We start from the raw sequence: 26,972 nt of genomic DNA on the forward strand, positions 1-26,972 counted from the left end.
TTAGGATCAGAGACAGCAGAGAAGAGATGGTGGGCGGAAGCGGCCATTGCAGGGGGTGTGGTAGCCGTTATAAGGGTGCGTGGAGTGATGTGGGCCTGGTCGGGCAGGAAAGGATCGGGTGGGGGTGGTCGTGGTCTGAGAAAGGGGGCAAAAGAGGGGGGAAAGAGCGCAAAAGAGAGGGCGTGAGAACAAAAGAGAGAGAGAGGGAGAGAGAGAGATCAAAAGAGGGCGTGAGAACAAAAGAGAGAGAGAGGGAGAGAGAGAGATCAAAAGAGAGCACGAGAGAGAGAGAGAGAGAGAGAGAGAGAGAGCGAGCAAAAGAGAGGAAGATAGAGAGAGAGCACGAGAGAGAGAGAGAGAGAGAGAGAGAAAGAGAGCACGAGAGAGAGAGAGAGAGAGAGAGAGAGAGACAGAGCAAAAGAGAGGGAAGAGAGAGCAAAAGAGAGGGGAGAGAGAGAGAGCAAAAGAGAGGGGAGAGAGAGAGAGCAAAAGAGAGGGGAGAGAGAGAGAGCAAAAGAGAGGGGAGAGAGAGAGAGCAAAAGAGAGGGGAGAGAGAGAGAGCAAAAGAGAGGGGAGAGAGAGAGAGCAAAAGAGGGGGGAGAGAGAGAGCAAAAGAGGGGGGAGAGAGAGAGCAAAAGAGAGGGGAGAGAGAGAGCAAAAGAGAGGGGAGAAAGAGAGCAAAAGAGAGGGGAGAAAGAGCAAAAGAGAGGGGAGAAAGAGCAAAAGAGAGGGGAGAAAGAGCAAAAGAGAGGGGAGAAAGAGCAAAAGAGAGGGGAGAAAGAGCAAAAGAGAGGGGAGAAAGAGCAAAAGAGAGGGGGGAAGAGCAAAAGAGAGGGGGGAAGAGCAAAAGAGAGGAGGGAGAGCAAAAGAGAGGGGGGAGAGAGCAAAAGAAGAGGGGGAGAGAGCAAAAGAAGAGGGGGAGAGAGCAAAAGAAGAGGGGGGCGAGAGATCAAAAGAAGAGGGGGAGAGATCAAAAGAAGAAGAGGGGGAGAGAGATAAAAAGAGGGGAGAGAGCGCAAAAGAGAGGGGGAGAGCAAAAGAAGAGGGGAGAAGAGAGCAAAAGAAGAGGGGGAAGAGAGCAAAAGAAGAGGGGGGAAGAGAGCAAAAGAAGAGGGGGGAGAGAGCAAAAGAAGAGGGGGAAGAGAGAGCAAAAGAAGAGGGGGGATAGAAGAAAAGGGGGGATAGAGAGCAAAAGAGGGGAGAGAGAGAGCAAAAGAGGGGAGAGAGAGAGCAAAAGAGGGGAGAGAGAGAGAGCAAAAGAGAGGGGGAGGGGGAGAGAGAGATCACAAGAGGGGGGAGATAGAGAGCAAGGGGTGGGCCTGCTATACTATTATTTGTTTTAAAAATGTTGGCTTAGATGTTATTCTATAGTAACACAACATAAAATGTCTTACAATTATAAGGTGTTTACTGTCCCTTTATTCTTGAAGCCGACTACCAAGCTTACTAAATGGTTTATACATTTGCTGTAATATTAAGAATGTCAGTGCTGAAAAGTGCGTTCTCTGTAGTCTCTATAGTATTTGATCAAAAGGCTATGACACACAACATTTTTCTTTCATGATTTAGACCTAGCATACAATTTAAACAACTTCCCAATTTACTTTGTTAAATGGGCAGGTACAACATACTACTGGAAGCTAGCTGAACATTGGGTGAGCAAATAACATGGCTTATATGACAGTAGCTAGCTCCAGGTAAAACACTGCTCCTGAGACTTCCTAGCTATACTTTTCAACAAATGATACCATTGAACAAAGCAAATTAGATACATTTAAAAGTTTTTTTAGTTTTTTTTTATTGCATGCTCCATCTGAAGCATGAAAGTTTAATTTTGGCTTTACTGTCCCTTTAAAGGACCAGTAAATACAGTAGATTTGCATAATTAACAAATACACAATAATATGCAATAGCACTTAGTATGAACTTTACATTTTTTTAAACCTCAGTCTGGTTGTGCAAGATTTCGCAACTCTAGCAAAACAGTCTGCAGAGCGAAGGTGTTCTGCATCAGTGAAAATATATCATATAGCTCCCCTTGTGTCTGCTTTATGTTTGATTGGTATTTCATTGGATATAAGAAATTTAGATTATTTTAGTGCCAAAAAGGAACTTTAGGTAAACCTCTTAAGTATAAAATAAGTATAATTTCACATTTTCAATAGGTACCGATCAGGAGCCGCAGAGAACTGCTGGACTCAAGTGGAATCTGCGGCTAATCCAATCAGAAGCGTTAGTCGCAAGACCCAGCTGTGTAACTAGTGGTGCTCAGTGACAGTGTTCGCTTGGGACCAGCAGTGCTCTGCAGCTCCCACACAGTACTTTAACTGCGCTCAACTCCATTGTGGGGTTAAAAACAGAGTAAAATTATATGTTCTAATGAATGTGCTCATTAGAACGTACCTTTAATACAAATTAAATATTAGTTAGAACTGTAAACTATGCACTAAACATGTTAGCATTATCCTTTACAAATATGGTACCTGGTTGCAGAGTGGCAGAAAGCAGTGAATGAAGATAAAGAGAAAACTGTGCCCTGATCCATTCATCGCCTCCTTCCCAGCCAGTGCCGTCCAGGAATACATCATCTCTGTTTTCGGTGACGTGCTTTACCAAGTGGTCAGTAAATCGGAGGTCTGCTGTCGTAGGACTTAAGATCTTCCTAAGCTCAGGATCATGAATATTTACTCGAGCCTCTTCCACCTAGGTTCAAAAATCATGTTACAAAAACAGGAATTATAAACACTAGCGTATATACACAGTACACACTCCTATTTATCCCTGATTTGTACATCATCTATTAAGAGTTTGTCGTCACTAGGAATATGGTTATTACCACTTTCTTAAATTATCAACCCCCATGCACATATACACATAAATAAAAATGTATATACTACCCACCTCAATAATGGCATCACTCAAATGCTTCTGTTGACGAAAAAGGATGTTTGTGGCTCCAGCAACAAAACCTCGGATACTCACATCTGAAAGTAAGTGATGTTGTTGCAGTGCCATGTATGGCAAGCATAGGTAACCCTAAAGCAGTATTAAACAACATTAAAACGGTATTAAATAGCAAATAATAATATACCAAGTACTCAATACACATAGCTTCCAAAATGATTATATTTTAATTTAAAAAAGAGACATTAGTTTGCACTATCAGATACCTTGAAACACTAATTGTAAACAGGATATATATACATACACACACACACACACACACACACACACACACACATACATACACACATACATACACACACACATACACACACACACATACATACACACACACACACATTAGAGAATTATGCAAGAAAAAACAAGTAGCTGCCTTGCAAAATTGTTCATTATTAGCCTCATTATTGAAAACTCAAGAAAAGGAAACCGATCCAGTAGAATGGGCAATGATGTGTTTTTGAACTATCCCGCCTCCAAGTAAGCTTGGGTAATTAAGAGAGTTATCTAAGAAGCTAAAGAAACGGCTGTGGCCTTCTGACCTTTACATGACCAAGGGACAAACAAATTAAAGGATTGTCTAAAAACCTATGAAATTTGTAAATAATATTCTAAAGCTCTTACACCAGGGGTGTCCAAACTTTGCTCTCCAGAGGTTTTGGAACTACATTTCCCATGATGCTCAGCTAGATAAAATGCTGGCTGAGCATCATCGGAAATGTAGTTCCAAAACCTCTGGAGAGCAAAGTTTGGACACCCCTGTCTTACACCATCAAAAATAAGTAAAAGACTGTAATACCAGAGAGGTGAGAGGGATTAAAGTGAATGTAAAATTCGATCAAAAACAGGGGCACTTTAATTCATAAAAATTTACATTTCTCTCGTGTTGTGAAAAAATACTTGCCTTTTAATCTTGACAGTCGCTCCAGCATCCTCCGCCTGTCGCAAAGTCTCTTCCTGGGTCTAAAATGAGGAATCCGGCTTCCTCCAATCACTGTGTTGAATCAGACACTGATTCCCCTGGGGGGGGGGCCGTGATTGGCGGATGACCAATCCATCATTTCTGACGTCAGAAATGGCTTGCAACGACCGGGGGAAGCTGGAGCGGCTGTCAAGTTTAAAAGGTAAGTATTTCTTCACAACACGAGTGAAATGTAAATTTTGATGAATTAAAGTTCCCCTGTTTTTAATCGAATTTTTAAAAACCGTGCACTTTAGCATCAAAATTTACATTCACTTTAAAGGGACACTGAACCCAAATTTTTTCTTTTGTAATTCAGAAAGAGCATGCAATTTTAAACAACTTTCTAATTTACTCCTATTATCAATTTTTCTTCGTTCTCTTGCTATCATTATTTGAAAAATAAGGCATCTAAGCTTTTTTTGGTTTCAGTACTCTGGACAGCACTTTTTTATTGGTGGATGAATTTATCCACCAATCAGCAAGGACAACCCAGGTTGTTCACCATAAATGGGCCGGCATCTAAACTTACATTCTTGCATTTCAAATAAAGATACCAAGAGAATGAAGAAAATTTGATAATAGGAGTAAATTAGAAAGTTGCTTAAAATTTCATGCTCAATCTGAATCACGAAAGAATTTTTTTTGGGTACAGTGTCCCTTTAAGTGTTGTTAGAGCTTAGAGAATCTTTGCCTCCTCCTAGTAGCCAGGAGTTCAATCCCAGGAGTAATGGCTGATTGACTCTCACCACCTTATGAACGTAAAGGGACATAATGAACCTCTTGCTTTGTGCAAAATTTGTGCAGCAGTAACCTAGGTTTTCTAAATGTTGAAAATGATCTAAATCATCTATTTGATTTGCCGGTTTTTGCTTTTTGGCCTTTCTGTGGAGTATGGGATAAGCACAATTTTTACACAAAATAAAGAGTTTGTTTAATGTCCTTCTTAACATTTATGCATTAAAAAGCCTTGATCCTACTTCAATTTCATTCACAAACTTAAAACCTGTCAGCATGTTCTATATTCTAAATTATTATTTTTTTCAAATTAAAAAGAGTTAAAATATTTATTTATAGAAAGCCCAGAAGAAAGCCATTTCAGCCATTAAAAATGTAATGTGTGAAGATGGGACACACTTTACTGAAAACTTGTATTTTTTTTTCTTCATAGTTAGCCCTGCGAGGTACCATTTAAAGTTTTTGTGCAAGAATTTAAGTGACTGACCTTTGTAAAGACAGCCAAAGGCATTCCATATTGGTCTTCTTCTAATCCTGAAATTAGCCCTGGAACAAATACAACTTGTCCAGTATTAGACTGAGGCTGGACTGTTATGGGAACACTGTCTGAGGTGACTTTGTCTGAATTGATATCAGTCTGTCTCTTTTCCATGTTCAAATTTTCCTCATCATCCCTTGTGATACTCTCCTCAAGTATGCTAGGATCCAGGGTCTCCCAGTCACTCTCCACAGACTCTGGAGATGTGTGGGAAGGAGGCCTTATTTGCTCCACACTGCCATTAGTGTCCACTTCAGAGTAAGAAACAGTCTTTTCTACCCTGATATTTTCTACTGATCTTTTAATGGACCCATGTTCATCATCCTTTGGGCTTGAATCTTGAGAATCTCTCTGAGCAATATAGTCTACGGAGGGATCAACTGCAGGAAAATCTATATCTTCAGACATGCTCTTGCGTGGTCTGTAATGTGAGCTTTCTGTGAGACCATGTTCTATCATGCCTAGATTAAAGAAAGGTAAATACACTTCAGAAAAGAAAGGAGAGCTAAACCAGAAATGTATATTTTAGCTATGAAACAGAAAGAAGATATTAGTACACAAGAATCAAACATGGACTGAAAACATTTAATGCTATATCATTATCAAGTTGTACAATTTCCAAATATTTGTAGTGTAAAATGAATGACTACTTTCGCAAGCACTTGAATTAAGGATATTTTATATCCAAATTGTGATAAATATTTTGTTGTTTTTAATGAGGTGTTTTCTAGTGTCATCATTTTGCTAAGCCTAATAAAGCTGGTTGTAACATTATATCACCTAACAATTCAACTTCTGTGTGGCATTTTTTTCTGTATTTAGAACAAAGAGGATTTATGCTACTATAGGAGAACCAGCAAGAAAAACACTGATTTATTTATTATAGTTAATGACTATTTTAAAAAGTAGAAAACAAAATGTATAAACCCCTCAATTTGTATCAACACTTTTTCTAAATGTAGTCATTTTTAATTTTTAAAAAAAATGTGCGTCTCAAGGCTAAATGATTTTGTTCCATAACAAATAACAAATTTTGATGCTCCTGAAGGCAGATTTTGGGCCTCCATGGAAAATAAAGCTGATTGTGCTTTAAAATGAACACGGTAGCTTGTGTCCTTTTAGAAAAAGAATGATCAAAATTGTGTGTCTCTTTAAAAGTCTTCCTTACAACGAATGATGTACAGGAGTCAATCCTTGTTACATAATACATCATCCAAACAAAGAGAAATATCCTGATAGTCTAATGCATAAAACAATAAGATTAGTTTCCAGTCATTTATTAAAATTGACAACATCTCACCTGGGTAGAGAGATAAGACTGTCATTAATGCACCCACCAATCTGCTAACTGGAGAAACATAAAACAGGACCTGAAAATAAGGACAGGTATATGAATATAGCTGAATTAAAAAAATCATAGACCACCAATAGCTGGGGAAACAAATGTAATATTATAGTCATTTACATGCTGTAGTCATGTTATGTTAGAATTCCCTTACTGTAAAATCAAAATTAAACTTTAATGATTCAGACAGAGTACAACATTTTAAACAACTTTCCATATATGCCTCTAGTCATTGGCTCACTCATGATCATTTTGTCTCACTTTAATGCAGGGTTGACAAACTGGTGCTTATTACTTAAAGAGCGAGTGCGCTTACTGTTAGGGATACACATACATTAAAACACCTTAGTCTTTAACGAGTAACATTGGTATTAAAAAAGAAAATGGCAAACAAACACAGATAAGTGCATAATGATTTATTTGACACATGCAGCACTTCTTCATAAGTGTTCATTACTATGGCAGCACTGATTTCACGCATCATTTCTATCCATCCTTTTCCGTAATTTTCTCTTTAACTAAAATCACATACTTTATATTTGATAAATATATATTTTATATGTATATATTTTATATTATATACAAAACGTATATGTCTATCACTATGTAAACAGTGGGTCGCTATGCAGACAGCATTGTGATCCACTATTTATAATGCAGAGGAAATGTTATACTATGCGTATACTAAACTGTGTGCGCGCTCGGGACAGGGTTGCTAGAGAAGAAAATAGCACGGACTCTGTTAAAGTAAGTTAATTAGGATTTACAGAACACAATCTTTTGAAATGTATATAGTTATAGAAAATGCCACTGCTTTGTTTAGTAATGACAATATATGCAGGTAGTGTGCGGCCCATGTGAGTTGTACTTGTATGGCAAATGGCCCGCAACTCAAATGAGTTTGACACCCCTGCTGTAATGCATTGCTGCTCCTTCAACAAAGGATACCAAGAGAATGAAGCAGAAGTCAGAATTTCCTTTAAAACAATAGTTTGAAAAAGACAATACACTTTCAAATCAATAACAAAATCAATATGAGTCGAAATTAATTGAAATAGATACATATTAGGGCTGCACGATTAATTGCATGATGCGATTAATTGCAATTTTAAAACGCGGCAGTATGCAATTTATTTTATTACATTATTTTTTAATCAAGGAAATCGCATACTCCCACGATATAAAATCATCATGCAATTAATCGTGCAGCCCTAATGCATATCATAAACCAAGAAACAAAATAAGCGATGTGTGAAAAACATGCATGTGAAATCATTTATCTTGCATGAAAATCACATTAAAATTTCTATTGTATGAAAACATATAAAAATCTGTAGCATCTAATGTCATGTTAAACACTTTTAAAACTTATCTTTGTGTGAAAACTACGAAAGCTTGTGATGCATTCAAACATGTTACCAAAAAAACTTATGTATGAGAAAAAAAGTGAATAAAAAGTTACGAGTTTAACCCCTTGCACAATATGGACGTAGGTACTACATCACACAGTACTTTGCCCAGACTACTGTGCTGACGTAGTACCTATGTCCAACACAGAGGCGAATGTTGCGGTCCCCGCAGTCAGCAGCAGCAACCAGGGGGCTGAAGGCATCTACCTTTATATGTAAGAGAGCGCTGATCATGGTCCCTTACCATCACTGACCATTACAGAGAGTGAAACTGTTTTTGTCACACACTGTAACAATCCTCAGTTGGTGGAAGCGGTGGGAGGGAAGGAGGGAGGTGGGTGAGCAGGCCAGCAGAGGAGGGGGGAGGGGAGGGGTGGGATTTTCTAAGGAAACATTATAAAGGGAGATGGAGAGATGGGGCCCTACACTATGAAACAATATCGGCTGCGGATGGGAGGGGGATCTACACTACAGAAAAAGGTGATTTTGGAGGGGAGAGGGTGAGTCCCTACGCTACAGAAAAATAATAATAATAATAAAATAAAGCATAAGATTAATTTGTTACTGGCAGACTGGCTGCCACTAACACATATGGTCGTGAGCAATTGGAAAGGGGAGGGTTACAGAGCGTTTTGGGGGATCACTGGGATCTACACTACAGAAATATTAAAAAAAGTAAATTTTTAAAAAATAATAAATAAAAGCACTAAACTGCATACCAGCAGACTGTCTGCCAGTGCCTAAGAAGGTGATGGCCAGTGTTTGTGTGTGTGTGTGTGGGGGGGAGTAATCCTTACACTAGTGCAAATATTAACCTTACATGCTAACTAACCATTTCATTGCCGGGAATTTCAGAAGTGTGGTGCGTAGCTGTAATTAGCGGCCTTCTAATTGCCAAATATGTCTGCTATTTCTGAACAAAGCAGGTCCCAGAGAAGCTTTAACAACCATTTGTCTTATGGACTGCTGTAGTTGTGTGTAAATAATTTCAGTGAGAAACCCAAAGTTTGTAAAAAAGTTTACTTTTTTTTATATGATCGTATTTGGTGGCCAAATATTGGCATGAAATATAACAAAATGTGCCTAGATCAATACCTTGGGTTGTCTTCGTTTAAAAAATAATATATATAGTTTTCAAAAGGTAAATTAAAAAAAAAAGAAGCTCTATTTCTAATTAAACAAAGTGACAGCAGAAATGCTAAAAATTCTCTAGAACTTTGGTTAAGTTTTTCTCTGAAATTCCCAGTAGCAAAGGGATTACTATTGTACAGCAGGGATTGTCAAATGGCATCCAAAGAGTCACATGCAGCATTCTGCATTAGTGTTTGCAGCTCAGGAGAAAAAAAAGGAGGATCTAAAATGTGTCATCTGGAAACGTTTTTTGTGGGTGGGAAAACTCAAAAGAGCCCTCTGGTGGGGAGAAGAGCGAAAATAGGGTTGCCCTGCATTTTTAACTAAATCTAGTACTTTGTAATTGGACATTTAAAGGAAAACAAATTATGCTTACCTGATAATTTTCTTTTCTTCTGACGGAAAGAGTCCACAGCTGCATTCATTACTTTTGGGAATTCAGAACCTGGCCGCCAGGAGGAGGCAGAGTTAAAGGCTTAAATATCTCCACCACTTCCCTCATCCCCCAGCCATTCTGCCGAGGAACAAGGAACAGTAGGAGAAATATCAGGGTGAAAAAGGTGCCAGAACAAAAAATACGGCCGCCCCTTATGAACAACGCGGGCAGGAAGCTGTGGACTCTTCCCGTCAGAAGAAAAGAAAATTATCAGGTAAGCATAATTTAAGTTTTTCTTCTTAAACAGGTAGAGTCCACAGCTGCATTCATTACTTTTGGGAAAACAATACCCAAGCTATAGAGGACACTGAATGCAAAACGGGCGGGTACAAAAGGTCCCTTCTGAGGGCACCACAGCCTGAAACCCAAAACTCCCGACAGAAAAAACGGCTTCACTAGAAGCCAAAGGGCAAAAAGGAAAAAAGCAGAGATAACTGCCCAACAGTAAAAACCAGTAAGGCCCTTGCTAGAGACTGCACAAATTATTATACTCGACTGAGCCAAAAGCCTCTGAGAAGACGAAGTCCCGCAGGCACGTAGCCCGCAAAATTAAACTCACCCCCGATCAAAAGAAAGGGGAAACATCCACATTCCCCCAGCGGAGAAGAAAAGAGACGAAATGAGTCTGAAAGGACCCTCAGAACCCAAAGGGACTAGGACCGAGAAAAGGAACTCCAAGAAAGTGAACCAGGAGGAACAGGGCACCTATGAAAAGACCCTGCCGACCCAGCAAAGCGAAGGGAGGACTTGTAAAGTCAAGTGCTGTCCAGAGTTCTGAACCAAAAATTGTCTGGCTCCTTAGCTTAGATGCCTTATTTTTTAAATAAATATAGCAAGAGAATGAAAAAAAATTGATAATAGGAGTAAACTAGAACGTTTCTTAAAATGTCATGCTCTATCTGAAACACAAAAGAAAAATAATGCGTTCAGTGTCCCTTTAAGCCTTTGGCTGGGTTGTCTCTGCCTCCTCCTGGTGGCCAGGTTCTGAATTCCCAAAAGTAATGAATGCAGCTGTGGACTCTTCCCGTTTAAGAAGACCATATATATTTTGTGAGTTTCATAAGCACAAACGTATGCAGATCATAAAGCTTCTAAAATTAAAACTCCGGCCTGCATGTGTTAGGAAGTTGGCGACCATTATTCTACAGGATTTAAGGAACATAAACAAAACGTTTCACGATTCCTTTATGATTCAGATATAGAGTATACAATTACAAAAAAAACTTTTCATTTGACTTTTATTAACAAAATGTCCTCTGATCTCTCTGTAGCCTTTGTTGAAAAGGAAACAGGTAAGCTCAGGAACATGCATGTGTCTGCAGCACTATATGGAAGCAGTTTTGCAAGAATGCTTTTAATATTTGTATATAATGTGCAAACACAATAGCACTCAAAAGTGTAAAACATTGATAAAAGACATATTGTGTTCCCCAAATGCACACTACCTACCTAAGTTTACTCTTTAAAAAAATGCCACAATAATGTAGTCAATTTGATAACAGAAGTCAATTTTAAATTTTTCTTTTTTTTTTTTAAAATGTAATCTTAAAGGGACACTGAACCCAATTCTTTTTTTCGTTATTCAGATAGCGCATGCAATTTTAAGCAACTTTCTAATTTACTCCTATTATCAATTTTTCTTTGTTCTCGTGCTAGCTTTATTTGAAAAAGAAGGCATCTAAGCTTTTTTTTTTGTTCAGAACTGTGGACAGCACTTTTTTATTGGTGGATGAATTTATCCACCAATCAGCAAGAACAACCCAGGTTGTTCACCAAAAATGGGCCAGCATCTAAACTTAAATTCTTGCATTTCAAATAAAGATACCAAGAGAATGAAGTAAATTTGATAATAGGAGTAAATTAGAAAGTTGATTATAATTGCATGCTCTATCTGAATCACAAATGAAGATTTTTGGGTTCAGTGTCCCTTTAATTATCAAAGAAACATTTACCGTCAACAGTGGGAGTAGAAGAGCACCGAAAACCTTTTTAGGCTATAAAGAGAAAGTGTGTGTGTGTTTTTTTATTTTGTGTGTGCTAAAACAACATGATTTAAAGGTTTCCTGCATGCTTATATAAATAACAGACTGTGGTTGTAACCCCCTTTATCTGATTTAAGTTGTGATACTGGTATTAGTCATCTAAGATTCCAGTAAAATCTTCACAAAAACTCTCTGTAATTAAATGATGGATGTCACTCTAAATTATAGTATCAGAGGGTGTTGTGTATTACAGAGTCAAAACTAGAACCTTTTTGTAGTGCTTGGGAACAATATCTAATGACAAAAAGTCTAGTCTTACAGTCTGATTGTTTTCTCAGACAATTCACTCACCTTTTTCTCAAGAAGAATTAGTTTAAACAAGATCAACACCTGCATGAAATATAAAAAACACGTTATAAAACATATTTACACCACACAAAGTCACAAATATAAACACCTTAATTAACATCTTCATTGGGTATTGTTTCCACCAGATCTGACGTAATTATTATTTTAGAGACTAATTTAAATTGACAGTTGGAAATATTATGCGGCATCGGTCATTTGTACAATGTTATATTTTATTTTCATGCAATATGAAATTATAGCTATGAGTCCTCATTATAAGAACAAACAAACGTTCATATAAATCAGAATATTTCAAAATATATAACGGTGCTTTTTTTTTTTTTTTTTACAAAGATGTAAAAATATATTTTTGTGAGTGAGTGATCCCTTATCATCCACTAATAATTACAATCCTGGGACCAAGTTGTACACAATAATATTCTTCCTGTTATTTTCACATTTAATTTAAAAACACCTTTACGTAAAGTGATTGTAAAAGAAAAGATAATAGATGTAAAGTTTTTTTGGGGAGCAAGTATTTTTAATAAAATATATTTACATTTTTTTTACCCCTGCTACTTTGTTTTCCTTTTTACATAAAGTTATAGGCCCCCATGTACGATGCCGTAGGCAGACAAGTTTCCTGTCTTGGGAACCTTTCCATCAGCTTCATGGTGAATGGGTAGCGAATACTGTACATCCAAGACCCATAAGTATTGAAAAAGCACTTGCTTGTGCAGCACTAAGCTCCTGCTCGTGTGCAAGCAGGACCTGTCAATCACCACAAACGTGTTTGTGGTGATTTATCTCTGCCAACTCAGAGGTGGCAGAGAGGGTAAGAAGAAGCAGTTGAATGACCACTGCTTCTTACATTGTGGAAAGCAGCCTCGCATGAGCAAGTCTGCAACTTAGTGCCGAATTGGCCCACCGGGATGCCAGGAAATTTCCTAGTTGGCCGCCAGCACCACAGGGCTGCAGCTTGGCAAGAAGTGTAGAGGGAGCCTCCCAGCCAGGACACGGAGCGAGCCTTGTGCTCATCTATTCAAGGCTGTTCCTAGAAGCTGAAAAGTAATAACTAGGGAGGGCAGTGGCTCGGCTGTTCTTAAAAAATTCCCACGGCCGGTCTCATTTCCCAGTCTGGCCTTGATGCAATGCAAAGAGCTCCATAGCAACATTCACTGTGTAGAACATGGTGCCTAAAGTGTGCCACACAGCCCATTATATGTCATTGTGCTCATGATTCTGAGACAAGTTGGAGGACCAACTACACATGCACACATGTCACAAAGGGAACAGTGAAGGGGCACTGCAATTGTGATTCACGGTTTACTTTAAACAATGCCAGCTAGACTACAGAGAACAGGAAACATAAATATGTACAGTTTTAAGTTTTAAAAATAAAGTAATGCTCACGTATAAAGAATAGATATTTTTTGAGTACCACGTTCCTTTAAAGGGACAGTCTACTCCAGAATTGTTATTGTTTAAAAAGGTAGACAATCCCTTACACATTCTCCAATTTTTCATAACCAACACGGTTATACTAATATACTATTTACCTCTGTGATTACCTTGTACCTAAGCCTCTGCAGACTGTCTCCTTATTTTTGTTCTTTTGACAGACTTGCATTTTAGGTAATCAGTGCTGACTCTTATGTAACTCAATCGGAGTTAGAACAATGTTATCGATATGGCATATATGGCCTTGCGCTGTCTAGCTGTAAAAACTGTCAAAATGCCTTCAGATAAGAGGCGGCCTTCAAAGGCTTTGAAATTAGTTTATGAGCCTACCTAGGTTTAGCTTTTAACAAAGAACAACAAAGAACAAAGCAAACGTGATGATAAAAGTAAATTGGAAAGGTGTTTAAAATTGCATGTCGTATATAAATCATTAAAGTTTTATTTTGACTAGACTGTAACTTTAATATAAACAGCTACATAAGTAAAATATAAAGAGAAAGTATACACATTATTTATAGGGACATTCTAACGCAAAAATGACAAGCACTAAACTGTCAGAGCATGGAATTTTGTATTACTGACCCTAGCTTACCATGTATTAACCACTGTAAAAGTGATTAAGCAGTAAGCTCACAGATAAAGTCTCACTTTAGAGATACAAGTAAAATACAGCCAGTGAGCCAATCAGGAGTAACAGTCGCCCTTAGCTGACAATTACCGACCGTGTCCTGCTCAGGAGTGAATTCTAGTGGCTACCAACATGAGCAGCTGTTAACACAATAAGGTGATGGCTTGCTCTTGCGAATCCTGTGGTATACAAGTTAGAGGAACATTAAACACCTTCTAACTACAAGATTTTTCTACAGTCTTGCAATAAATAAACATACTACGTGAGTTTGAAAATGTTTGGAATGCATTATCACCTTTTTTCTGTTTTTCAATAGCCAAATTCACCACTTGCCTTATTTGGAGTAGTCAATGCATACTGGAGAAGACACTGGTAGCCATAGTCATTATGTTAGTAAAATACTTAATTGTTTTGCATTCCTAACTTATCGTCTAACTTATATTTTTAAACTATAACTATGCCATTGACAGACAGATATGTGGCAGAATTAGGCTTGTGAAGCCTGCCATGTGCTCTATCAAATCTCAGAATTGGAAAACTCTTCATTTAAAATTACAAGAAAGGGGGACAAAATAAATAATACACATATATCGGAAAGTTTATTCAATATGCATAAGCATTTTTTATTGCAATCTTAAAGTGTTCACAATCCCTTTAAGAGCATGTGTCTGCTCCTAAAGAAGCAGCAATCTGGTTCTTAAAGGGATGTAAAACAGAACTTGTGATTTTAACCAACTTTCCAATTTACTTCTATTGTTAAATTTGCTACATTCTCTTTATATCATTACTTAATAAGCAAACTTAGGCAGGCTCAGGAGCAGCATTGCATTACTGGGAGCTAGACTTTACTGATTGGTTGCTGCACATATATACCTTTTTTCATTGGTTTACCAGATGTGTTCAGCTAGTTCAGCCTCTCCTTAAACAAAGGACAAGGAGGGAATGGAGCCAATTTATAATAGAAATAAATTGAAAAGTTGTTTAGAATTACATGCTTTATCTAAATCATGAAAAGAAAAATGTTGGGGATCAGGTTCTTTTAAGCCTTTGCCATCTCAGAGATGTTACATTCAAATCATCCTGGGCTGACTTGCCTGGGACGACTGACAATGCCTATTCTTTGCACAACTAAAAAAACGTGCTACTTATGCAATAGGCAGATGATGCCTTTTGAATGATAAATGGGGGTCTATACAGTAGAAAGCTAGGGTGTAAGGATCCTATAAGCTCTGTTCGTACTAAAATGCAAATCACACGGCGGGGATGCCGGTGGTGACTCCCTTGCTGGATCTGCCTGGGATTGAACCAGGGACTCCAGATTCAGAGTCCAGTTTGCTTTGTGCCACTGGAGGATGTGTACTTGCAGGGGTTATGCAGGAATATTATCAGCAGTAAGTGTGTCTCTCAGCTCCACCCTCCCAGGATGCTACTCAACCAGGGAAGTGCTCTCTGACTACATATTAAGCAACCTATGACTTCACTCTTGGCTTTGGCATTGAAGTTTATCCTGTTCCTGCTTCCTGTTTGTTTTTGGAATTCCTGCTGGTAACCTTGCCTATGTTTAGATACTTGCTGCCTGCCTTTCAACCTTGGACTGCCCTAACCTTGTCTCTACATTTAGTACTACTGCTTTGACTTTCCCTGTTGCAGTTTCCCAGGTTCAGTACCTTATTGCCTGTTGTGCCTATGTGTTTACCCTGTCTCGAGCACTGACTTTGCTGATGCTTGCAGCTTGTATTCAGCATATTGTATGTATTTGATTAATCCAGAAGCTGGCATTGCCTTTACTTTGACAAGGAGTGGCATTTACTTTAACACAGAAGTTGGCATTCCCTTTACTTTGACAAGGAGCAGCATTTACTTTACCACAGAAGCCGACATTACCTTTGCTTTGCCCAGGAGTGTGTACTACAGTCCTTAGCCCTAAAGTGGGCCTTTCAGTACTTGGCTCTTGTCTGTCTGGACCTGGACATCAACATCAGTTATACTGTTTTGTACAGTTTTCTTCTGTTAACTCTTGCTTGTACCCGTTTCCCAGTATAAGAGATTCCTGGACATTACTAGCTATTTCCCTGAATAGCCTTCTCCTAATAAACAGGACTGTTGTATATATTTGAGTCTCCAGTCTATTCATTCTGCCCAGTTCTCTGCTATCGGTGCCATAGGGTCAGAATTCAAAAAGGACATCCTATAATGAACTAAATAATGTTCTTTTTGCTTTTGAATGCCCCTTTAAGGTAATTACGACTTGAGAGTCATGTTGGTATTTTCTCCACTAGTAAAAGGATAGCCAAGACACATGTGCAGTTAAAACATAATTGTGGTTAATATTTAAGTCATAATTAATATTCACACCACTTACAAAAAGTACAACCACAAAATTACCTTATGTCTAAACTGAAGAACCAGATCTCTGGGAGACAGACCTAAAATTAAATATACATATATATATTTCAGTTTCAAACACTTATTTCACAATTTTATTTTTGCTTTTATACTTAAACTTTATTTAAAACTGCAGCATTGGCATCAATAAATCTCAATGACCATAAAACGTATACAAGATGATAATGTAATGAGGAATTCACCATTACTAAAATATTAGCTTGTCTTGATAATCAATGCTTGTGAGATGTCATTCATAAGAACATACACGGGTACAATCCAAAGAGGATCTCAGTGACCCTAGGTTTCTTTTACATTAATAAGTGACAGAGGGACGTAAAAAGTATATTGATAAAACTATGGTGCTGTCACTATAAAAAAAGTGCATAGTACTTTCCTAAGACAAAGTAAATGTCCAAATTTAAGGACCCAAAGTCAAATATCAGTTACAGCTTACATGGATTGCCATTTTTAACATATGTATTGTTTTTGATCTACAATTTGTTTTAGAACATGACAAGGAGCGGCCACAGTATTAAACCATTTATGTTTCATGACAACACCAGTGATTTTTCAATTGTTTAAAATTATATTAATATTTCTAATGTATGTAAAGATCTCAGCAGAGTTTTTTTTTTTTTTTTAACACTGATTATTTGGTATCTTCTATATGATGAGTTTCACCACTCATAAGATGCAGGCAGCAGTGTGACATCCAAAAAGGGGTGGCAGAAAAGAAGCTATTAATGTGAGACAATGCATCTGACAAGCTCTCTTCATAAAGATGGTATAGAAAGCCAAATGTGTGCATTCAATTCACAGGGAGATGCTTTTCAACTATGGAAGCACCTTAATAACATGAGTTTGAAAGTGGTCATTGCAGAGATATAGCTAGATGCGCCAGTTAGCACACAGAACTTTATGACATGACTTTAATGACAAGTAACTACCTGCAAGTTGCAAATACAGAGAAGAACAATGCAAGAACTGATTAAAAGAACATAGAACACAGGAGGGATAAAATATTTACCAAGAAACAGCTGAGATCCTTCTATTGAGCTGCCTCCTAAGGACCCATTCATATGTTCATAAAGTTCCTATAAAAACAAAAAAGTAGAAAACTTGAGTTACAATAAAGAATCCATAAAGCATAAAAATGAATAAAGAACATTACATGGTAGGTTTTATATGGTAGAAATAAAGACAAGAAAATTATTGGGGCTATGTGGATGGAATTGTGAGTTGTCTGTTGATATCATTTGGTAATGGTAATGTGCCTCTGCTACCAGCATACTAATTGTTTCCATTACTACACCCATAGAAGAAGAAACTGAGTTCTTTTAGCAAGCGTTTGTAAAGTGGATTCCTGTAACTTTCATACAACAACATAGTGTTCACATTTGCAATTATTGTAGGATCACAAATTAAATTAGCTTGAGAGCTATGTTATATTTGTGACCATTGTTTTTAAACTGTAAACAGAGGAGACTCCATTTTGACTATTCATAATTATATAGGCCCCAGAGCAAAAATGTTTAAAGGAACAGTGTGTATCAAGGCGATAAGATTAAGCAGGAATAGGCAAGTGTGAAAGTGATAATATAGGTGTTTGGGGTAAAATAGAGAATTACTTGTTTTATGAAGGATATTGGTTTCGCTCCTGCTCTGGGAGCCCCAGATGACAGCTAATTATCTGTTACTGTTGTAGAGAAAGTTGTTTCCCAGTATGTCTTGCTATATAAATTACAGGTGCCTTTTAAATGCACTGCAAAGACATACTGTTTATTTAAAGTAAAGATGAGTAGGCGTTGGTGTTATTACAAGACTTTGTTTAAAATTCAAATTTTACAGCATTAAAAAGGGAAAACATCAAACGATTTTATACCCGAATACAAAGTAACAAGTTAGATCACTATACTTTGTTATGGTATACTTTGTTAAAGTGACGTAAATCCCAAAACTTTTCATGATTCAGAGGATACAATTCCAAAAAGTTTGTTTCTATGATCAATTTTTATCATTTTCTTGCTATCCTTTGTTGAAGGAGCAGCAATGTACCACTGGACCTAGACAAACACATCAAGAGAGCCAATGACAAAAAACAATCAGCAGCTAGCTGCAGTGCATTGCTACTTCTTAGCTTAGCTAGGTATGCTTTTAACCAAAGTACACCAAGAGAACAAAGTAAATTAGATAATAGACAAATTGGAAAGCTGATTGCAATTGCATGTTCTATCTGAATCATAAAAGTTTAATTTTGACTTTATTGTCCCTTTAACTTACAAAGAATAAAAGTGCTTACTATGTTATGTACTATAGAATAAAAAGCTTAAAGGGACATAATACTCATATGCTAAATCACTTGAAACTGATGCAGTATAACTGTAAAAAGCTGAAAATATCACCTGAGCATCTCTATGTAAAAAAGGAAGATATTTGACCTCACAAACTCCTCAGCTCAGCAGAGTAAGTTCTGTGTAAAATGTTATACTCAGCTGCTGTCCAGCTTCAGGTAAAAAAAAAATAAAAAAATAAAGAAATGAACAGCAGCCAATCAGCATCAACAGTGCTGAGGTCATGAACTCTTTTACTGTGATCTCATGAGATTTGACTTAACTCTCATGAGCTTTCATAGTAAACTTCCTTAAACTGAATAGGGAAATAACATGTGTGTGCACAAGGCTCACTCCCTTGCCTGTCCCGGGACAGACATACTGATTTGCTGCTTATAGTCCTTTGTAATGGGGTTTGAATACTTAGGACATTTTGAGGTAAAATATCTTTATTTTTTACATAGAGATGTTCAGGTGATATTTTCTAGTCAGCTTTTTAAAGCTATGCTACATCACTTTCAAGTGTTTCAACATTTGGGTATCATGGCCCTTTAATTCATTTTCTGGCCATTTTATTTTGTTATGAACCCTGTCAGCGAACACAGAACAAGACAAATATTTAATCAGCCCTTTATATGTACTGCTATTTTAGAGACATAAAAGTAAAATTTGAAATGCACAAAAGTACATTCCAAACTCTGACAATAAGCATTTTTACAATAACTTACTTATCACAGATGCATTTTTGCAAACAAATGTGTATCACATGTTCTGCTAGATTGTTTTTTTCCCCTGGATGCAGCTCCAATAGTATAAGCAGGTAAGCTTTGCGCATGTGCATCTGATACTCACGCATGCTGTCACACATGATGTCACTAAGTATACATATTTGACATCTGCACTTTTATTTTTTGCGGATCAAATCTGAATTTCACTACTACATTAATAAGCAGTTGTTTTCATGGTTGATAAGCCATACACATAAATATAAGAATATGATTTTTTTTTTCATTTTATATCGCTTGCACTATATTTGAAAGTTTGCTTAAAATGTGTAATTTGATTTCTGTTATGTATTATAGCCAGAAGACGGCTCTAATCCACTATATTTATTGTTTATTCATAAAATACATTTTATAGAATTCATTACCAAGAATATTTTTTTTCAAAATTTGAGAGCAATTGTCCATAGAGATTTATTATGGCATTTACTGCACAAACCGTAGATTATTCCTCTACATTCATGCTGAGAAACATTTTAATAAATAATTAAATAAAGCCCTTTTTTTCCTTCAAATTTGGATTTATTGCAAGTCTACTAATCTCACAGATGATCTATAAAACTAACATATTTCAATGTGTACTCAGCAGCATACATGATTTATACCTTAAGAATTGAAATCTGCGAAAAATCCTTCTCTTCAAAGTAGGCGTGAGTAATTAGCTGAAGTTTTGCTTGCAGAAGTCCGTACAGAGGCTTGGAAAGGTAAATCAATTAGATATAGGCATGCTGTTAAAATGAGTTTTATTATAATGAAATAGTATTTCTTACACTTCAGATATTTTGCAATTAATGGTTAATTCATGGAGTTTAAACAAATATAAAATGTCCTCATTTTTGATAAATGCAAGCTCTTGCTATACTATGTCATAAATATTTATCTTATGAAAAAAGAATAGTTTGATGGATACAAAAATGTACATGTTAGATATAGCCTAATATTTGAAATTGTATTCTACTTATATGGTCCATGGCACAATTATTTTGTTTCCAATGCTATGGGGCTTGCAAATATATGTGTGTAATGCATAAGTTATAGCATTGCATATTCTTCCCTCCAGCATAGGAGGCAAAAACATGAGGTTTGGTTCAGCTTTCTTAAAAGAAGCCTTACATACTTTTTATGCTTTAGTTTATAATAATAATAATTAAGCAATAGGTTTATGTTATAAATGATTGCAATAATTATAATAACATACAGCAAAACTGCAGCAGTCTTGTTGTGTGCATTTATGTATAACTGTAGTATTTTTGTTCCTTACATAGAAAGCTGTATTGTTATTTAAATTGGCAGAAATGCTTTTAGTCATTACAATGTCTGTAATTGTGTCTGTAAACCTCAATAAAAACTATTAAAAAATGTACACATTGAGCTTTAACTAAACAGCAATCACTTGATAAAGAACAAGAACAAGTGAGGTCACCATGTACCCTAATATACCCAACTTAGGTTGTTGAAATTGTTATCCTTCTAGAGAGAAATATCAATGAACAATAGGTCACCTCTTCTGACTTCCAAATTTAAAAACATACCTTTAAAAGTATAATTTTTGACCTTGTACAACATTAACTTTTTAAGAGATCCGCTCCGTCATGGTCTTTTCCTCCTGATCTTTCTAATAAAGTTATCACCTCACAATAATGGATGGCAGCTTTGGGACTGTGTGCAAAACAATCTTATCTTGGTGAATAACCACACAAGACATTGTGGAGGATATGGTAATAAGATCGGAAAACAGAATGTTGATGAAGGTGGCCACCGTTGTTTTCAAGGTAGGCAGTTTCAGTGAGATATGATGCACAGGTTCAATTGGGAGATGCTGGATTGCTTTTAAAATGATAGTGCAGTACTAAGGAGGAATCAGAACCAAAAAGAAATACAAAAGCATTTGCACCTTCAGTTAGTTCTATGAAAGAAGATTGACTTAACCTGTATGGAAACAAAACCCAAGCATCATGGCAACAGGTGGGAAAGATTACAAATAAAAGTAAACTTAATGATCATTAATTCAGAAGCTGCAAAAATGGAACTTTGAAGTTACAGATTTCTGGGGGAATCCTTTAGTGAATTTCATTGACTCAAATTGTGAGTTAGAAGAGGACAGAAGGATGAAGAGACTTCTCTCTGGGATGGAATATTTTATGGCTGTTTGTTTTTTCAATGGTCTATTCACAGAATGTAAATCTCTGATATAGTTGGAATAAACAACTCCTCCCAGGGCAGAGAGTCTTGGTATGTTCATACACGGTGGCTTAACTGTGTATCTCCAGATGATTGATATTATTTACAGCTGTGGCATTTTGATTGCACATGCATAGACGGCCTGTGAGAGCCACATGACAATGTTCAAAGATCTCCCAAAGTTCAAGAATATTTATAGGAAGAGTCGCTTCCCTGAAAGACCACATCCCTTAAACTAAGTGGTCATATGGGCTGCTTCCCAATCCATTGGGTATCGGAGACAAAGTGGTATGAAAATTACGCCACTTCATACCACTCACTTAGAGAAACAAATGCTGTGGAACTAGGACAAAGGCCTGTGATTATTCTTTGTAAGGGGTGAATATGAAAGCACACTAGATATTTTCTAAAGCTGTTTCTATAAAGCAGATTCATTTTGTTTGTTGGACCTGAAGTCCAATCTAATTGACAGAGGTGCTGTATGCAAGTCTGACCATTTTGACAAATAGGACTGAGTGAAACACAGAGTACAAAATGACTTCCATAAAAGTGATGCCAGCAGAGAAGTCCATAGAAATCTTTAGGATGTTGATCATTCATTCTTGACATGGGGGCACTGTGGAACACAGTTTTCTTAGGTAATGCTAGCCTGCAAGACAGAGCCCTTTAAAGGATGCCATCCAGAGAAGGGAAAACACATTCACTGCATATGCATGGGATTGTGCTGGCCTAAATAGAACAGCTACAAACTGAAAAGGTTGGCAATCAAAGAGGAAGTAGAGTGACCTATAGTGAGTGGGACAGATGGGGATTTTGGACATGTATTAATCCAGTTCAATAGCTGTTTTGATGTAAGGGAGTGACTTTAGTTAAGTAGAGCACTTGACAAACCTGTCTTGAAATTAAAATAAAAAATAAAAACTGGACCTATTTGTACAAGGCTTGATTTTGCTTAAGGGTTGCTTATAGGCAAGAGAGTGATAATGTGTAAGGAATGCTGGCAACAAATATAAGACCCCGAACGGAAAGAAGTCACTGGTAAGGTTTAGTAGTCTTATCCTAGGAAGAAATATAATTTTATCTTCAAAATTGTAAGGTCACAGCTTTTCAGATCAGAAGTTTTCTGCTATACTGCTTGCTGTGCTTGAACTTTGAATACCAAGGTTCCTGCTGATAAGCATGATGCACCTATTCTTGCACCAATGATAAAGAGATTAGGTGACTGGAAAACAATACGCTTAATCAAAAAGGTTGTAAGTGGGGAAGACTCAAGTAGGAAAGTGGTACATGTGGTCAAAACCAAAACTGGGGCATCTACCACAAAACAAATAGAGTTTAAGATGGGCTAAAAAGAGAGAGACTTTTACTACTATATTTCCTACCTTCCTCCTTAAAGAGATCAGAGAAACCACATTAACAAAAATACTTTTTTTTTCATGTGTTGGCCTAGTAAGCTCTATCAATGTTATTATAAAACATGAATGTATAAAGTAATGAGTAATAATGAGTAAAGTTCTGTAAAATTCCCCTGTGGGAAGCAGTATCTGATAGGCCACCAGAGATATTACATCTGGGGCCATTAGGGAGAAGGGCAGTGTCAAAAGACCCATTTTTGAATAGCCAGGGTGGAAAAGTATTAGTCACAAAAGCAGCAACACATAGGGAGCAAAGTTTTAAATGACAGCTTTAGCCTGTTGTCACATAGTACTTGACTGGTTCATCTATCATGCTCCTTCCCCTAAATATTCAGTTATTCTTTTTGTTTTAAGAATAAATGTGTTAATAGGTTCTACAGTAATTCTAACATTAGTAGAGGACTTATGAAGTACAGCAGTATCTACTCTGCTAAAATTAATAGGAATGTCAATGATTACTCTTGTCCTGGGTTTTTGTGACATCCACATAATCATTGACAGCACTACGTTTTTACATGTGTTTTGCTTTGTTTGTTTTTTCATTTTTTGGTTCCTGTTTTTTCTTTATAAATTAAAAAAAAGGCGAATGGGCTGTAAAAGTAAAATATTATTGTGAGTATCTAAACTTATTAAAAAAACTCTTTGTTTAGAAAACCCTCTTAAGACATGGAGATTTTAAAAGGGACACAACAGTCAATAGTATCCATAGTGTATGTTCAGCAGTAACCACTACCTAAGCTCGCCACCACATGAACTAGCTTGCTTACCAATCAAATTAGTGCATACTTACAAATCAGCAGTTAGGCAGAATTTTTTTTAACCTTGCAATAGTATGCTGGGGCTGTACTGAATTATTTCCCTTTAAAGACACCACTGTGTGAGTACAGGTGAGTTAAATAATAGCTCACCTACTTAGATATTTTCACACAAGGATAATCCAAAGCAGAAAAAACACTCTGCTGCGCTCTGTGTTCTCCAGTACTAAGTGCCGGAAGTTGTAAACAAAACACTCTTCCTCACGGTCACCCGAAGTGCTGTAGCCTGCAGTGGATCGAACTGCTCTGTACAACACACCCGAAAAAAGCAGGTACTACACCGGCGTATGAATATAATAAAACAGCAAAAGCTTTATTTAAAAAGTCATACAAACATGGCAAGGAGTCCAAAGCAGTCACAGTCTGACGTGTTTCATGCACCCTTGTGGCACTTATTAATAGCCACTAGGGGGCATAAAACAAGTCAGACCTTTACTGCTTTGGTCTCTCTGCCATAAAGGATATTACAAAACCTAGCCTACATCAGCTCTCAGTTATATAAGGACAATTATAAAGAAAATGAGCATAAATTAGGAAAGAAACCTGTCTATATAGAATAACTTTATTGTTAAAATTATCATTAGTAATCAGAATGAATGTTAATTTACTTTGCATATGTTGGGCATATTGGACATCAAAACAAAAATTACTGCAGAGGAATAAGGGGCCAGTATATGGAACACAGAAATGCAGTAATGGTGCAAAGCAGGGTTAGTGGCCCTGTACTGTGTCACATGACATCCTTATATATTAATGCTTTAAGCAAAAAAAATGAAAAAGCAGTATCTTACCAGCTGACTCAACACACAGACACTTTTCTGTACGGTTTCTCGAGTGACATCTGCTTGACGCACTTTCAAAGTCTGTGCAATGGATAATTGAATATAAAATCAATGAATAGGTTATGATGAATAAGTCAAACTGCTTTTGCAGCAACTAATTAACAGACAAATGAACAGAAAAAAAATAAACATTGTAACAAGATTATATACAGTACAATGTGGAAGAGGCATCCCACTATTTACCCAGTATTAAAAAGTGAAACTGATAAAATTAATTCAACATAAAATGTTCACTTATGTGCAATAAAAAACAAACAATTTTTACAATTTTCTTTCATTTTCCATCGCCAGAGAGACTGGAGAAGATCCTGCAGACTTCAGCTTCCTGACTACATGTTTCACAAAGTGTTAATCAGTGCAGGAGTCGATTTATACCTCTCCTTTATTGGTCGCAAAAAAATACACAGTTTCCGCGTTCCAACCTCCCACTTTAAAACTAATTTTTTTGTGAGCTTATGGTTTAAATTTGCTTCTATTGTGAAATTTGCTTTTAAAGCATTGTATTTTTTATTGAAGAGGATACTTAGGTAGCGTGCACACGTCAGGAGCACTGTGTGGCAGCATACACTGTTGCCAGCTAGTGCTTTTGCAAATGTAGAAATGTTATAAAATGGCTGCCGTTTATTGCTCCAGCCATATGCACTTAGTTTATGTCCCTTTAATACACATTTTATACATAACACTTATGAAGATGACCTATCTTAAAGGGGCATAGAACTGGGTACAACTACAGTGGCATAGTTACTAACAACAAAGCTTTTCTTTTTCTCATGTCCCTGCAGCTCTCTTGAAAGCATTCTCTTATTTTAACCCTTCAAATGTGCGGGTCAGTAAAGCTTTGCATCTTTACACTGGGCACCGCCATCTTGGAACTTAAGTATTCTTGCACCTTATGACAGTAGTGGTGCACATTCAAAAATCAGTGACATTGTTGTCTTCTTGACAAGCCGTATCATGCACTTCAGTTTAATGTGCACAATACAGAGCGGGGACTCTGGCTGCATTTCTCTATATAACTCCTGCAGGGTTTTGTATACTTGTGTAACTTTTAAACTGTGTCAATAACTGCAAACATTAAAAAGCTGGCAATCTCCCTAAGCTGTGAAAGCACACTGCTTCTGTCACAGGATCAACAATCTGTGTGTACCAAGACAGTGGCACCCAGTATAAACATGCAGAGCTTTACCAACTGACTTCTTTAATGGGTTTCAATAAGAGAAAGACTAAAGAAAGCTGCAGGTATATGATGAAAATCAATAGCATGGTGAGTAATAACCATGCTGCAGCAGTTGTATTGAGCAGCTAAATGTTACTTTGAGAAACATAAAAGGGACAGTATCCTCAAAATTAAATTCCCAATAAAATATTTAATAATGCATAGTAAGAAAAAAACTTGACAATGCACTTTTACTAGGTAAATTGTCTCTAAAAATGGTAGTGTTTCCCCCAGAGAGGCTAGCGTACATTCTGTGGAATACAGAGCCCTGACCCTACATACTTTATGTTGATTGGTTGATATGTGCTGGATCAAAAAAAAAAAATTTGTTCCTAACTGCTCACAGCAAGGGGTGTAATATTAGCAACATTCAGGAAGCTTTTTAAGGGGTGTGTCCACGGACTACAAAATAATATATATTATAGGGGTCTCTAAGCTTTTTTCTTCACCTGTTACAAGAACTTGGAGACCCCCCTTTCTACAAATAGTGTTTATTTTTTTTAAGAAAATTGTTTGTGCAATACATACACTGTTTGAAAGGGCAAGATACCTTTCCAGCAGTGTGTATGTATATTTAAAACAACAGACTATTATTATTTGCATTTTAGAACACAAAAAAAAAAAAAAAAAAAAAAACCACAAGCAGAGAAGATTGTGACTTACTGCTGGCGGGGGGAAAAAATTTATTTTTTGATAATTTTATTTTTATTTTTTAAAAGTTTGTATTTCAGAATAAATTTTGGTTTTCTAAAATCTGTGGATTTGTGAATCAGAACCTATGTTGAGGGTATGACTGTTTAGATTAAAAAGCTGTACAATAGTAAAAATAAAATGTATTAAAACCTTTTTGTTGCAGATGTATCAGATCATTTGTAATCATACTATAAATGTTTAATCAGGTGTAGTAAAACAACATTTCAAGATATTTTTTATAATTTATTTTGTCCCTTTTCATGTAATTTAACTCTGAAAAATGTCTAAGTCTTGCAATTTGAATGCACACTGCAGACTTCTCAAGCCTTACCCTGCTACATATTTGTCCTTATTGCCCTCAGCATAGAGGGA

General features: G+C 36.8%; 1 protein-coding gene across 2 annotated transcripts in view; it reads right to left on the reverse strand.

Moving 5' to 3' along the window:
* AVL9 (AVL9 cell migration associated) overlaps positions 1 to 26,972 on the reverse strand; it is a 150,743-nt gene that overhangs the window by 21,304 nt on the left and 102,467 nt on the right. Inside the window, exons 4-12 of one of the 2 annotated variants that reach the window (XM_053714439.1) lie at positions 24,641 to 24,712; positions 20,044 to 20,133; positions 17,354 to 17,420; positions 16,324 to 16,364; positions 11,853 to 11,891; positions 6,499 to 6,568; positions 5,148 to 5,659; positions 2,902 to 3,036; positions 2,484 to 2,703 (exon numbers count right to left, since the gene is read on the reverse strand). In XM_053714439.1, the coding sequence (XP_053570414.1) occupies positions 2,484 to 2,703; positions 2,902 to 3,036; positions 5,148 to 5,659; positions 6,499 to 6,568; positions 11,853 to 11,891; positions 16,324 to 16,364; positions 17,354 to 17,420; positions 20,044 to 20,133; positions 24,641 to 24,712 (1,246 nt within the window). The remainder of the gene's footprint in view (positions 1 to 2,483; positions 2,704 to 2,901; positions 3,037 to 5,147; positions 5,660 to 6,498; positions 6,569 to 11,852; positions 11,892 to 16,323; positions 16,365 to 17,353; positions 17,421 to 20,043; positions 20,134 to 24,640; positions 24,713 to 26,972) is intronic. The other variant, XM_053714440.1, reaches the window with a different exon arrangement.

This window comes from Bombina bombina, chromosome 5, assembly GCF_027579735.1.
Source record: "Bombina bombina isolate aBomBom1 chromosome 5, aBomBom1.pri, whole genome shotgun sequence".
In the NCBI taxonomy this organism is placed as follows: domain Eukaryota; kingdom Metazoa; phylum Chordata; class Amphibia; order Anura; family Bombinatoridae; genus Bombina; species Bombina bombina.